This window comes from Rosa chinensis, chromosome 2 (assembly GCF_002994745.2).
Source record: "Rosa chinensis cultivar Old Blush chromosome 2, RchiOBHm-V2, whole genome shotgun sequence".
NCBI lineage: Eukaryota > Viridiplantae > Streptophyta > Magnoliopsida > Rosales > Rosaceae > Rosa > Rosa chinensis.
The window spans coordinates 9,864,960-9,878,058 of NC_037089.1; the positions used below are offsets into that span (position 1 = coordinate 9,864,960).

Genomic DNA, 13,099 nt, shown 5'->3' on the forward strand with positions numbered 1-13,099 from the left:
AGAAAATGTTGAAGGATCTGATGAGAGTGGTAGTCAAGGTATAAATAAACATCTGTTTATCAATTAAGAATGTGGATTTAGTGATTGATCATGATGGGAAATAGTTTATTCAGAGAGTTAACAACGTCTCTCACGCTGGGGTTTTCTTTTGTTCGATTGAGGGGTGTACAAAAAACATATTTGTACATGTTTTACTTGAGCCAAAGAAGACCTCAGTATAAGTGGCAATGTTAACTATGTGTGTGATTGCTTCAGCTGTAGCTTCTGTTCAATATTGATTAGTAGAATTCATAGTTCATAATTTTCTGTATTGAATTAAGTTTTGCATTTCTAATTGATCTCAACAATGTACATTGTATTGAATATATCAGTTTTTCTATATGTATGGACTTCCTCTATATAGTTACAATTCATATCCCACAGCAAAGTGCGGGAGTTCTTACTAGTTTCTAATGTAGGGTGTTGATATTGAACTTGGAATGGCAATTGATGGTATAAAAAAAAGTAACTCTCATGACTTACAGTACCACTTGACTTGTTATAATCTTGCTTCTTATTTATATATATTTTTTTATTTTGGGAACTTAGTATGCTTCAGAGTCTCTTGTTGTTTTTGTTATAATCTTGGTTCTTATTTATATATATTGCTGGTCTTTTTGAAATCGTACAGGAATTTCTTACACACTGAATCTGGTAATTAGATCTACCTAGCTTTTCTAATTCTACTCTGGTTTAGATTAATCAGTGGTTCATGAATTATGAGATTCTGAGTGCATAACATGTTCACAAAGTCATCGAAATATAGTGTATAGAATTAAAAATGCAGAATAATATACTGAATTTACCTAAGAGGATAGCTATTAGTTATTCATTATATCCTAAATTTGTTTAATCTATTATTTTTAATGGGATGTTTTCCCTGTGGTGTGTAGGAATTAAAGCAGTATCCCACTTTGGAAGTTGGGAATGCAAGATTTGAATCGCTGGATAGGATGAAAGAAGAGAGCAAGGAAGCAACTATGCAGCTAGTTGATATGGAGTGTGGTTACCTCACCGTTGAATTTTTCCGCAAGCTTCCTCAGGATATTGAAAAGGGGGGACATATGTATCAGCTGCATAGTTGGTTACGTATTGAAAAGGGGGCACATATGTATCAGCTGCACAGTTAGACATATGTATCAGCTGCAATGTGTGGTTAAATATGTATCAGTTTTTTGATGTCCCAAGTAGATGGGCATGCACTAAATGTTTTTCTTGTTTAAAATGTTGGGTTCAATGATCAGTGGTTTGCAATATTTATATTTGATAGTTGGCAATGTTTATATTTAGTATGTAAATGGATCAAATGCACAATCTAATTCAGGAATGAGATATGTTCAAATAATCAGACAACAGAATAGATATAATGATAATTGCCCGTTGTCTGAATGGTCAAAAATGAAGACAAATCACACTGCAATCATTCATATTACACATCGGTTTTTAACAAATCACTGTCTTCTAATCTACACTCACACAACAGAAGTAATTGAACTCTGTTGTCTCAATGTTAATCAGACAACACACAAAATAAAAGTCTGTTGTCTGACAAGCTTAACATACAACAGTTTGAAAACAGGCACTGTTGTCTGAAGGCAGTGCCGCACCTGTCGCGCAGCTGCGCCTAGCATCTGCCGCGCAGCTGCGCCTATCATCTGCTGAGCTATCACACAACAGTTATAACATATACCTGTTGTCTGTGTGTTTATCACACAACTGTGTTCCACCGTTGTCTGATTTTTCATCAGACAACGGCTCACTCTACAATGGTGGGACTCCAAATCCCACATCGGTTTTCTGCCGTCGTCTGATAAGATTTTTGGTGTAGTGTAATGAACTGAAAATTGTGTTATAAACTATTTAGTTATCGAACTCTTTATATGTTTTTTAGGAACTCACATACTACTTTGGTGGCACAGTGCGTAACTCAATATGTTGGTTCATTCATTCAAATTACCCAATGAAGAGTTCATTATACCACCCTGAAGATGCTAATTTAATCGATGACCCTAGAGATCCGTATAAGACACCATAATCAAAAGAGACTGATTTGCCCTTTTGTTGTATCTAAATACTAGCATAGGGATGCTCACCTGGAAGATGGTCTCCAAACACTTCATCCACACATGATTGCTCTGCTTGTTTATTCGTTGAACCTGTTGTCTTCATTCTTGTCTACCTTTATTTGAACTAACTATTATAGAGGGCAATTGAGGCCATCTCCAACCCATAGGGCTAAAAATAGCTAAATTCTGCACTATTTATCTATGTGACATCAACCGTCTCCAACCCGTCAAGACTAAATTATAGCCCTAAAATATATTTTAACATTTTGGATATGTTATATATATATATATATATAGGGGGCCGTTCTGAAGCGGTCGTCCGCATTTCACTAAAGTGCTGATGTCGACGCAGTTGAGGCATTTCAGGCGACGAGGGTGGCGCGCGGCTTGCAGGAGGGAGGTCAGAGGCATCCTGAACGGTTCTGGGCAGCGTTCAAGGTCGGAGGAGGTCAGGGTTGCAGGTTATGGGCAGCAACCCGACCTGCAACTACAGGTTTTCTGCAGCGAGCTGCAACCCCATCGCCGGCGACTCCACCGATTGTAGACCGCTCCGTCTGATCCCTGGCGTCCCTCAGGCAAGCCCCTCCGCTCCATTGCAGCTCGAGCAGAGCTGCAACATCGACGTCCGTACTTTAACAACAGTGCGGACGTCCTCTTTGGAACGGCTCTGTGTGTGTGTGTGTGTGTGTGTATTGTGTGTGTGTGTTCTTATTTTTTATCAGCAATTTACTTATAGTAATTGAAATCATTTTCATGATAAAAAAAATATTTTTTCTGTTTTTTTTTTTTTTTTTAAGATTATCAAAAATATCTTTAGTTGATTTTGAAAGGGAAATGATCATTTACCCAATTTTAGCTTAAAAATTGCCCACTTGCTCCACTAACAGTTTTTTAACCTCATTTACCCAAACACTCTAAGAGATTATTTCCCTAATACCCAATTAATTCTTTTTTTATTTTTTTTGGGACTTTTTTTCCCTCTCCTTTGTCACTTAGAGACAGAAGTCATCCTCCACCTTGCTGTGCTCCGGTGACCAGTGGCCGGCCGCGGTCTCCAGCGACCGGAATCAGGCGATCGGTGATCGGAATCCGGCTACCGGTGACCGGAATCCCGAATCCGACTGTCGGACTGGTGACCGGATTCCGGCGTCTTAATTTTTTGCCCCCTAATATTACCTAGTAACCATATTATTGCCCCCAGTAATCATATTATTGCCCCCCAATACTCATATTATTGTCCCCCAATAATCATATTATTGCCTCCAATAATCATATTATTGCCCTCCAGTGAATATGCAATTCAAGTTGTGGAAAGTGGGTTCCGGGAAGAAGTCCTGCTTGGTCCATCTTTTCCAGTAGCTTCTGGGTTCTGGGTCTTGCTGCTCCGGTTGCGGTTGGGAATCCATGGCCGGTGGTATAATTTTTGAGAATTGAGAGAATGAGAGTTAGGAGAGAGAGAGAGAGAGAGAGAGAGAGAGAGAGAGAGAGAGAGAGAGAGAGAAGTGTAATTTATTAATTAAAATGAGGGCGAAACTGTCAATAGATGTTAGATTGGGTAAATGGGGTTAAAAAACTCTTAGTGGAGTAAATGGACAATTTTGAAGTTGAAATTGGGTAAGTGGTCACGGCCCCTAAAACTAATTTCGAAATGGAATAAAGCTGATTTCGAAATGAAATAAAGTTGAATTTGAAATGGAATCATATTTTCAATATTTATTTTAGGGTTCTTGACCCAAAGCACCAAAAATTGATCAAAATTATCTCATTTACCCCAACAACAGATTTTTATTCTCACTAACCCAATTTAAAACAAAATGACAATTTCGCCCTAAGCTAATTAATGAATTTACATCGTGCCATCGACCCAAACTGCATACGCGCTCTCTCTCACCTGAGTCACCTCTCTCTCTCTCTCTCTCCAACTCGGTCACCACGACGAACGACTTCTGGCACCGACTGACCAAGACGATCTCGCCGGACATCCCTCTGCTCACTCTCACCTTGATCTCTCTCTCATATCTCTCTCACTACCGACTCCGACGCCGCCTCGTCTCACTGTAAGTTTCCTGCTCCGACGACCAACCTGCTCCGCCTTCGTTTTCTTCTCCCACCGTCGATCAGGTCCTCGCAATCTTCTTCTTCTTAATTCACTTCTTAATCCACTATGCTTTCAAATCCGTATGCTCGGCACCACCCAAATCTTCGCCATAGTCTGAGGCGGACCCGACCCAGCCTCCCCGGCCAACAAGTCATGATCTGGGACGACCTCAATTCCCTTGGGCATCCGCAACATGTTGTTTCAGTCTGAGGTTAGGGGACTCAAGCTCCGGCATCGAATCGTCATCGTTTTGAACAAGAAGATCATCGATTTGTTCATAGGTTGTAAAGAATTACAGTTGCGAACTTAGGGGTCCGGTCCAGGCTCTACAACCGACGAAGAAGGGAGAAGACTAGGTGCCCAAATCATTTTTTTTTTTTTTTAAGTAATGGGATAGAAGGAAAGGAAAAAAAGTTTTGAATGTCTATTGGGGGTTAATAGACGTCTATTGAAGGGCAATAAACGTTTTTATATTGATATAATCTCTTCGTTTTTTTCTTTAATCAAAGTTTTATTTGTCTAATTTTGAGAAGATTAGTTCTCATTTCGGTAACCGAAACGTCTATTGAGAGGCAATATACGTCTATTGGGGGGTAATAGACGTTTTGAATTGATGTACTCTCCTTGTTTTTTTTCTTTAATCAAAGTTTTATTTGTGTAATTTTAGGAAGATTGGTTCCCATTTCGGTAATCAAAACGTCTATTGGGGGGCAATAGACTTTTATTGCCCTTATATTGGGGGGCAATAGGCGTATATTAGGGGGCAATAGACGTCTATTGCTCATATATTAGGGGCAATAGACGTCTATTGGGGGCAATAGAGGTTTTCAAAAAAATCCGGTGGGCGGCTACTGGTGACCGGATTCTAGCGGCCGATGACCGGAATTCGGCAAAAGTTGGCCGGAATCCGGCAACCGGTAACTGGAATCCGGAGACCGGTGATCAGAATCCGGTGAAGTCTCCTATGGTTTCTCTCTCTTCCATTTTCTATCTCTCTCTCTCTCTCTCTAAGTAATAAAAGGGTGAGGGGTAAAATGGTATTAAAAAAATTAAAAACAAAAAAAAAAAATCTTAATGGGGTATTAGGGAAGACTCCCTTAGAGTGTATTGGGTAAGAGGGAATTAAAAAAATTTAATGGGGTTAGTGGGAAAAAAATCCATAGAAATGGGGTAAATAGACAAAAACTCTTTATTTTATTCTTGACAAAAGCATTTTTCGATAAAAGAAAAATAAAGGGATTTTGTCCATTTACCCCATTTCTAGGGATTTTTTTCCCACTTACCCCATTAAGTTTTTTTAATTCTCTCTTACCCAATACACTCTAAGGGAGTCTTCCCTAATACCTTTTTTTTTGTTTTTAATTTTTTTATAATACCATTTTACCCTCACCCCCTTGTTACTTAGAGAGAGAGAGAAAAAAAATAGAAGAGAGAGAAACCATGGGAGACTTCGCCGGAGCCCGTCACCGGCCGCCGGAATCCGGTCACCGGCCGCCGGATTCCGGCCAACGTTCGCCGGATTCCGGCCAACTTTCACCGGAATCCGGTCACCGGTCGCCGGATTTCGGTCACCTAATAGAGGGGCAATAGACGTCTATTGCCCCCCAATAGACGTCTATTGGCCCCCAATAGACGACTATCAGCCATATATTGCCCCCCAGTAGACGTCTATTGCCCCCCAATAGACGTTTAGATTACCGAAATGATAATTAATCTTTCTAAAACTACACAAATAAAACTTTGATTAAAGAAAAAAAACGAGGAGATTACATCAATTCAAAACATCTATTGCCCCCCAATAGACGGCAATAAAGGTCTATTGCCCCCCAATAGAGGGGTTTATTCCCCCCCCCAATTTTACCTTTTTCTTTCCTTCCCAGCTTTCTGCCTAAATTTTACCAAAAAATAATAATAATTTGAGCACCCAGATACTAATAATATGATAAACAAAACCAACAGAATCATTTCAGATCCAGAATAGGACCAGAAATGTGCTTACTTTAACAAATTATTTGATAAGGTAAGAGTGCATCATTAACTCTAATATATTGACACGTGCTTTTGTTTGTGTGTGTTTTGATAGATAGATAGTGTCAGCAGTAGATGCATATTCATGACAAGAAACCAATAGACCAATTGAATTCCATTTTAGAAGTAGTGACAACCAAAGAAAACAAAAGCATGTTTATTGTTCATCCACCATAGAACACCTGCAGAATCATTGATAAAACCTCCTAAAGTTCTCCTCTGAAAGTTCCTATTTTCTCGACCTTCAAGATCCGGAATCTTCACTAGTTTCGGGAAGAGGTTCTACACCACCAGAATCAGCGACTTGGAGAGAGAGAATGAGTTGAGAGAGAGAGGTTTGACGTCGGATCTGGACGCGCTCATCGGAGGCCAACGTTGGATCTGGACGTGCTCATCGGAGCAAACCACCAAATCGGAGCAAATCGGAGCTCGATCTCTGTTGCTGATATGCTTTCCCTTCTCTTCTTCTTCTTCGCCGGTTGTAGACCTGCACTGTCAGAATCATTGATAAAACCTCCTGCGATTCCGGTGGCCTCGGGTTGAGCCTCGACGATGGCGCTGACGAGAGAGAGAGGAAACAGAGAGACGGATTTCGGTGGCCTCGGATTGAGCTTTGACGTCGACATCGACGACGACGCTGACGAGAGAGAGGAGAGAGAGAACGACGCTGAGGAGAGAGAGAAGAGAAGAGACAACGCGGAGGAGAGAGGAGACGAGAGGAGAGAGAGAGATGAGAGTGGCAGGCTGTAGTTTATTAATTATCTTAAGGGTAAAATTGACATTTTATTTGAAATTGGGTTAGTGGGAATAAAAATCTCTTACTGGGGTAAGTGAGATAACTTTAGCCCATTTTGGGGCTTTTGGTCAAGGACCCAAAAATAAATGAGAAATTAAGAATAGGGAGAAAATGAAAGATTTAGAACAAAGAGATATATATGAGGAAGTAGAAGGAAGATGTGAAAAAGAAGGTTGAGGTGACATGTATTTATAGTGTAAAAGTTAAAAAATAAAAAATAAAAAAATAAAAACAAACCAACAGCCATAAAAAAAAAAACTAACAGTTAGCTGACGTCAGCAACTACAACCGGTGGCCTACAACTTTCTGATCCCATTTGTTTAAAGGGGCAAAGGGCTATGTATAAGGCTAAATTTAGCCCTCTAGCTATACTTACTTTTAGCCCTAACTTTTAACATTTTGATCCTTAGTTTGGTGGGTTGGAGTTGAGTTGGGCAAAAAAATTGCATTTTGATTTGTTGGGTTGGAGGTGGCCTGAGAGCTCTTGATGTGTTTTGGTTCACTGTTGGGATCCTTGGTGTTTAAGGTTTAGTTTTGAATCCATCTTCCACTAGCCATTGTGGAAATTTGAAGTTTATAGGAGTAGGTGCATCACCCTATATTTTCATGCCACATGAGCCTAGGAGGTAGAGTTGTTTCAACCAGGCAAAACATACAAAAATATCTAGAGGACCTCACAATTTAGACCCCTCCAACCACTGTCAATTTAATTTGAGTCTACAACCATGCTAATGCTATGATTGCTTTCACAAGAGGCATAGTTGAATAAGCAAAATTGTTGAGGTAAATGGATATTTATTTCATTCAATTAGTACAAGTGACGTTTTTACTTGAAAGAAAGTATTAGATCTGAATTCAATCCCCACAAATCATTGTTGTTAAAGTCAATACTCAATGAGAATGCTCGAGCAACCATTTACATACGAATTTAGGTTAATCAAATCCGAATACATTCCTCCACAAACTATAGCTTGGGTCGGATAATTTGCAGGCCCAACTATAAAGAGAGTTGTATTTTAAAAGAAACTTCGACACGTCTGTGTACAAATCCTCTTCCACAGAAGCAACTGAAAAAGGTCGAGGCATTCGAAATCCGCGATGGGCGAGGTAATGGAAACCCTATCGGAGCACCGAATCTCTGCCGCAGCTCCCGTCGTCTTCCTGATCGTCGTCGCTTTCCAGTTCGTCTATAGATGGCTCGAACAGTTAAAGAAGGTACCGCCACTCAACGCCTCTGGCATAGATTTCAGAATTCGTTGTCTTAATCATGCAATTTGATGCTTCAATTGGATTCGTTTTCATGTTTATTTCTGAAAGTTCAATTCTGATTGTGAAAAGAAATTTTTCTGGTTTTGTTGTTCTCAGAGAGGACCAAAGACTGCTGAGGAAACTCGGTTGCGGAGAGAGATCAAAGAGCTTCTGAAAGAGGCAAGCTCCTTGTCACAGTGAGTGATCAAAGTCTCTGTTTTCGAGTTTTTGGCCTTAATTGTGGATCAGTTAATCTTGTTAGCTTGTTTAATAAGTTCAGAACATCTATGAAACTTTAGGATATGGTATATATGAAAGGTCTAGTTAATGCTGAAACCGAGCTTCGCATATGGCTCTTTCGTGTTTTTCTTCTTTTATGTTTGCTATCCTGGTGATACTATTAGTGTCATTGTAGAAACGTAACAGCATTTTGGTAAAAAGAATGGTGAATTTTCTGTTGTCTATTATCTTTCTGGTTTGCTTGGGTTTAACTTGCTTCTGCTTGGTGGAAGAGTTGGAGAAATTACAAAAAGAAAGGGTGTATATTTTGCAGTTGTATGATTTTAACTTTTGTTCAATGCAGGCCATCAACATTTGCACAAGCTGCAAAACTTAAGAGGATGGCAACTTCTAAGGAGAAAGAACTTGCAAACTGTACTATTTGCAACTCAGCCGTTCAATTATGTTTTATATATTTGATGCTCTGTTATGGGTGGAAAGATTCTAACAGCTTTACCTGACTTTCAGATCAAGAGTTACATGGCAAGGAGATAAAAGGTTCATATGATTTGTATCTGAAAGTTTTGTTCATCTCCAAGGTAATGCCGGGTCTACTAAGATTTCAAGTATTCTTTTTCCCTTCCTCAGTTAAGGTTCTTAACGGCTACAGTTAATTCCCACTTAGGTCTTGACATATCTTGTGCTGGTTTGCTGGTTTTGGAGGGTTCCAGTTGCCTCCATATCACAACAACTTGTTCAGCCCTTCGGTAATGCATTCTTGTTCCGAATTTACTTATGGAGTCCTGTAGATCTTTCCACCAGTTTGGCTACTCGCAAGATTTTCTTTGTTCTTTTCTGGAAAATTTTTTGACATTGAGTTCTGCTTACTGCCATGCATGTCTGCATCGCCTACGTATGTGAATTGAGATATTTACTAATTTGTCAACAAAAGAAAAAGGAGAAAGGAGATACCATTCTGAAGAACAAACCAAGTAGGATGCAGATTACAAGTGATAGTAACACAGTGCACTCATGATTAATTAATATATATTGTTGCTTTGCAGGGAAGGTGATATCATGGAGGGCTGGAGGAGTATTAAACGGAAATGTTATGGTAAATAAGTTGGACCATAATTTTTCGTTGTTCTTGTAGTATACTTTTATTAAGAGAATTCTTATAGTTTGATGAAGAGGTCTCTTAAGTGCTCCCTTAAACATATATAAGGAACAGTTGCCTTCTTGTATTGAGCAGCTAAATGATATCAGTAGTGTCACTTCTTTAAGTGTATATCTTTCATATAAAGCTAAGAGTACCTAGTCATATATCTTTAGCTATGTTGTCCTAGATTGTAAACATGAAAGTCTCAGAACGACTAGTTACTGTTAGCTTTACATGCATATGAATTAGCACACTCAGTAAGTCAGAAAGAAAAGAGTATGGACCTGTTTGGTAAGCAAGGGTGGATTGGATATGCAATATATAGTTTAAAGGAAGGAAGAGAGGCCAGCATCCACCTTTTGTGCAGGTTGAAGGAAGAGGATAAGTTAGTTTATTAAGGAAACTCATCCTTTCCAATCCTCGCAAAATGGTTGGATGAACTTCTTAGAACTAATCCATCTACTTCCTTGAACTTACCCTCCATTAGTTCCTTTAAGTCACCTTGAATTGAATGAGTATACAGATCTGATCCAATCCCAGAAACCGAAGGAGGCCTATGTTCTTTTGAATTATATGTGATAGGAAGCGTCTAATGGTTTTGGAATATTTCTTCTGATTCTTTTCCTTGTGTGATTCAGGTGGGAATAATTCCTTGGTTGATATTGTCTACCCGGGTTAGCAAATTTGTTTGTCGACTCTTCAAGTTCTAGCATTTAAATGAGTTTTGTCCCAATTGTCACAATGACGGAAACATAATTTTGTTTTGATTAGTATTATTTGACAAGGTTTATACAAGAGCTTAGAGTACCCACTGACATATGATTTTGTACTATTTCTCTATGTAAGTTGAGTTTATTGTTGTGATATGTAGAGAAATTACCTCTTGTAAAATCCCAATCTCTGTAATGTTTTTCCATATGAAAATCCAGTAAGTTTGTGATGTCTTCTGCCTTCTCTATGCAATCCCTATTATGATGAGAATCTTTTACACATCAGCACAAGTAAATGTAACGTATTGGGAAACTTGAACTTTGATAAGGTCAGAAGGGAGTAAGTTTTTGTTGCTGAGTTGCATTTTTTCTTTGTTCGCATCGTAAATCAGATTGGATATGGCTACTTCTTAAACTTCTTCAGTCGGTGTTTGGATGGAAGATGGATTTATCTTGCTGTAGATAGCTTAATGACCTTTTGTTCCAGTCAGACAGCGCTCTGATCGGGGACACTGAATACACTGTTCATTATACAGAAGTGTGACGATTATTAAAACACACTGCGAATGACAGCGAAGCTCTCAAGGCAAAAAAATCTCGTAACATGGTCCAGAAGCCGGCAAAGAATACAAACAACATAAAACCCAACGCATTAATCGATGAAGCATTTTAGGCCCCGTTTCTTAACCAAAAGAAAATGCAACCCAACAGAAGAAGCGGATAAGACCATGGATATCGTATATTCGTATTCGGGAAGGTAAATAGCTGGACTTAGAACTGCCATACCCCGATGTAGTCCTTGACTTTCTATCCACCAGGCACGCTCATACCTGCTGTGAAAGTTACAGTTGCTATGAGTGTAGCCGCTATCAGATGGACTTGTTTTAGTTCTTGAATCATTGGATTTTGGGTGTCTTTGATGGCAGTCATAGAACCCTTGATTAAAATTCGATGATTTTGTCTGCCACCGTTGACCTCCAATTCTCTTCTCAAATCGTCCTGCAGCACATGGAGGTAATAAATTTCAGGAATCGTGTTTCACCTTTCTCGTTGGGTTGACAGAGTTATGCCGGGACAGATTCTGAGAATCTCCTTAACGGTGCCAACGCTGGCGGCCAGAGTTATTGGATAACGTCTGGCTTGTTCTAGTAGCACATGCAACATAGATATGGTCATATGACTCTGTTTTTGGTTGCAGTCAATTTTTCGAAAAGTAGCTCACCATGTACCAAAAGGGCAACAGTGTCACCTTTTGTTGCCGCATTGTATATAGCAAGCTCCATGCCGCTTACACATTCGTCTTCTGTACTTTCAACTAATTCTTGGCTTCAAAGTACTGGAGTTAGCAGGAGGTGCTTGAACACTACTCTCTATCTCAGACGAACTGGAGGCATCCATTTTGATTGTTAACAATATTAATTCTACCAACACTTTGATACTTCAAAAGAAAATAAGCACAGGCATATTAAGAAAAAGACTATATATGAATATATGGAACGGGGTTGAGAAAAATGAGAAGCGAAAAACGGATGACTATGGATGGAGAACGGATAGCTAGTTGGTTAGGTTGAAGAATTAATGAGGTAGAGCTAGGGTTTATGTAGATTAGGAAACATTTTTCTCTTTGAGCATTTCAATTAATTTTTGAGTAACTTCGTCTAGAAGGGAATGAAGCGTTTTTGCACGACGCAACTGAGCCATCCATTTTCCACATGCTTTAAGCCAATTTTTTTTTTTTTTTTGAAATAGAGCCAGTAGGCGAAAATATATTTATCAGAAGCCATAATAGGCCGTTACATACCTTTCTGCTACCATCTAGATAGACAAGAAGACAGTGGTAGTACCCATAGTGGTACATAGAAAATAGACATACTCATTGTACAATCAAGTACATAGCTAGACAAAGATCCCCTTTGGTACTACGCCGGAGGCGCTAGAAGGCCCGGTCCTCCCAACCTAACTCATAAAACAGTAAATCTAGTCACCTAGAGACCTCAATTGGTGTACAACTAGAGACACTGAGAATTAAATCAGCAAAGACCAAACCCAATGCTAAAAACTAGGTAGGAAAAAACCACTAGTTGCCTCAAAAAGGGCCTGAATGAATTAGAAAATAATAAAAGCTAACTAATGGCCCATTTGGCCCAAAGAAGAGAAGAACCCTAAGCCCAACTAGCTGACCTAGCATTATTGAGCTTCCGCTTTTCTGTGTTGAGGACGCCGCACACTGCAAGCCAGCCACTGCCACGCCTACACCATGTCGTCACCGCCACTTCGAGTTCCGCACCACACCGCCACCACCGCAAGGGCAACAAAAGCCGAACAACACCAGACTCGATCCAAAAAGAAAGGATCCCTATGCCCCTTGCGACCGACTGCATCCCGGCGATACCGCTGCACTGCCGCCGTTGCCTAAAGACAAACACCAGCCCGCTCCGTCCCTTGAAGCAGAACCACGACTCCCCCAGCCACAGAGTAGGAAGACCATATCAGACACAAACCTCGAGCCACTGCAGATCTATGAACCAGGGAACCCTAGACCCAAAGTGCCGCCGGACGAGAGGATCTTGGCTAAAGACTTGACCAAGGTTGGTGCGCGTGCGGCACCTTCAGAGAGAGATAGGCAAGTTATTGGGTGTAGATTGATGGAAAAAATATGTGTGGGTTTTTCCCACATGCTTTAAGCCAATGTTACCAGAAAGTCATAGGAAAAAGTCATTTTTCTTTGAGTTTTTC

At 39.9% G+C, this 13,099-nt stretch overlaps 1 protein-coding gene across 1 annotated transcript; it reads left to right on the forward strand.

The window, feature by feature from the left end:
- The first annotated feature begins 8,024 nt into the window (after window positions 1–8,024).
- On the forward strand, window positions 8,025–10,609 carry LOC112188167 (protein GET1). Its single transcript, XM_024327224.2, has 7 exons — window positions 8,025–8,242; window positions 8,393–8,472; window positions 8,859–8,929; window positions 9,023–9,093; window positions 9,180–9,261; window positions 9,559–9,608; window positions 10,292–10,609. Exons 1-7 carry the CDS (start codon window positions 8,126–8,128, stop codon window positions 10,361–10,363), a joined length of 543 nt encoding a protein of 180 aa, XP_024182992.1. The 5' UTR covers window positions 8,025–8,125; the 3' UTR covers window positions 10,364–10,609.
- Window positions 10,610–13,099: the final 2,490 nt, after the last annotated feature.

What these genes read in the sequence shown, in the direction of transcription:
- LOC112188167 (XM_024327224.2), top strand. Translation starts at nt 8,126, where the DNA reads ATGGGCGAGGTAATGGAAACCCTATCGGAGCACCGAATCTCTGCCGCA. An exon ending in AAGTTTTGTTCATCTCCAAG is followed by an intron (nt 9,094 to 9,179) that starts GTAATGCCGGGT and finishes ATTCCCACTTAG; the next exon opens with GTCTTGACATATCTTGTGCT. An exon ending in TATTAAACGGAAATGTTATG is followed by an intron (nt 9,609 to 10,291) that starts GTAAATAAGTTG and finishes TGTGTGATTCAG; the next exon opens with GTGGGAATAATTCCTTGGTT.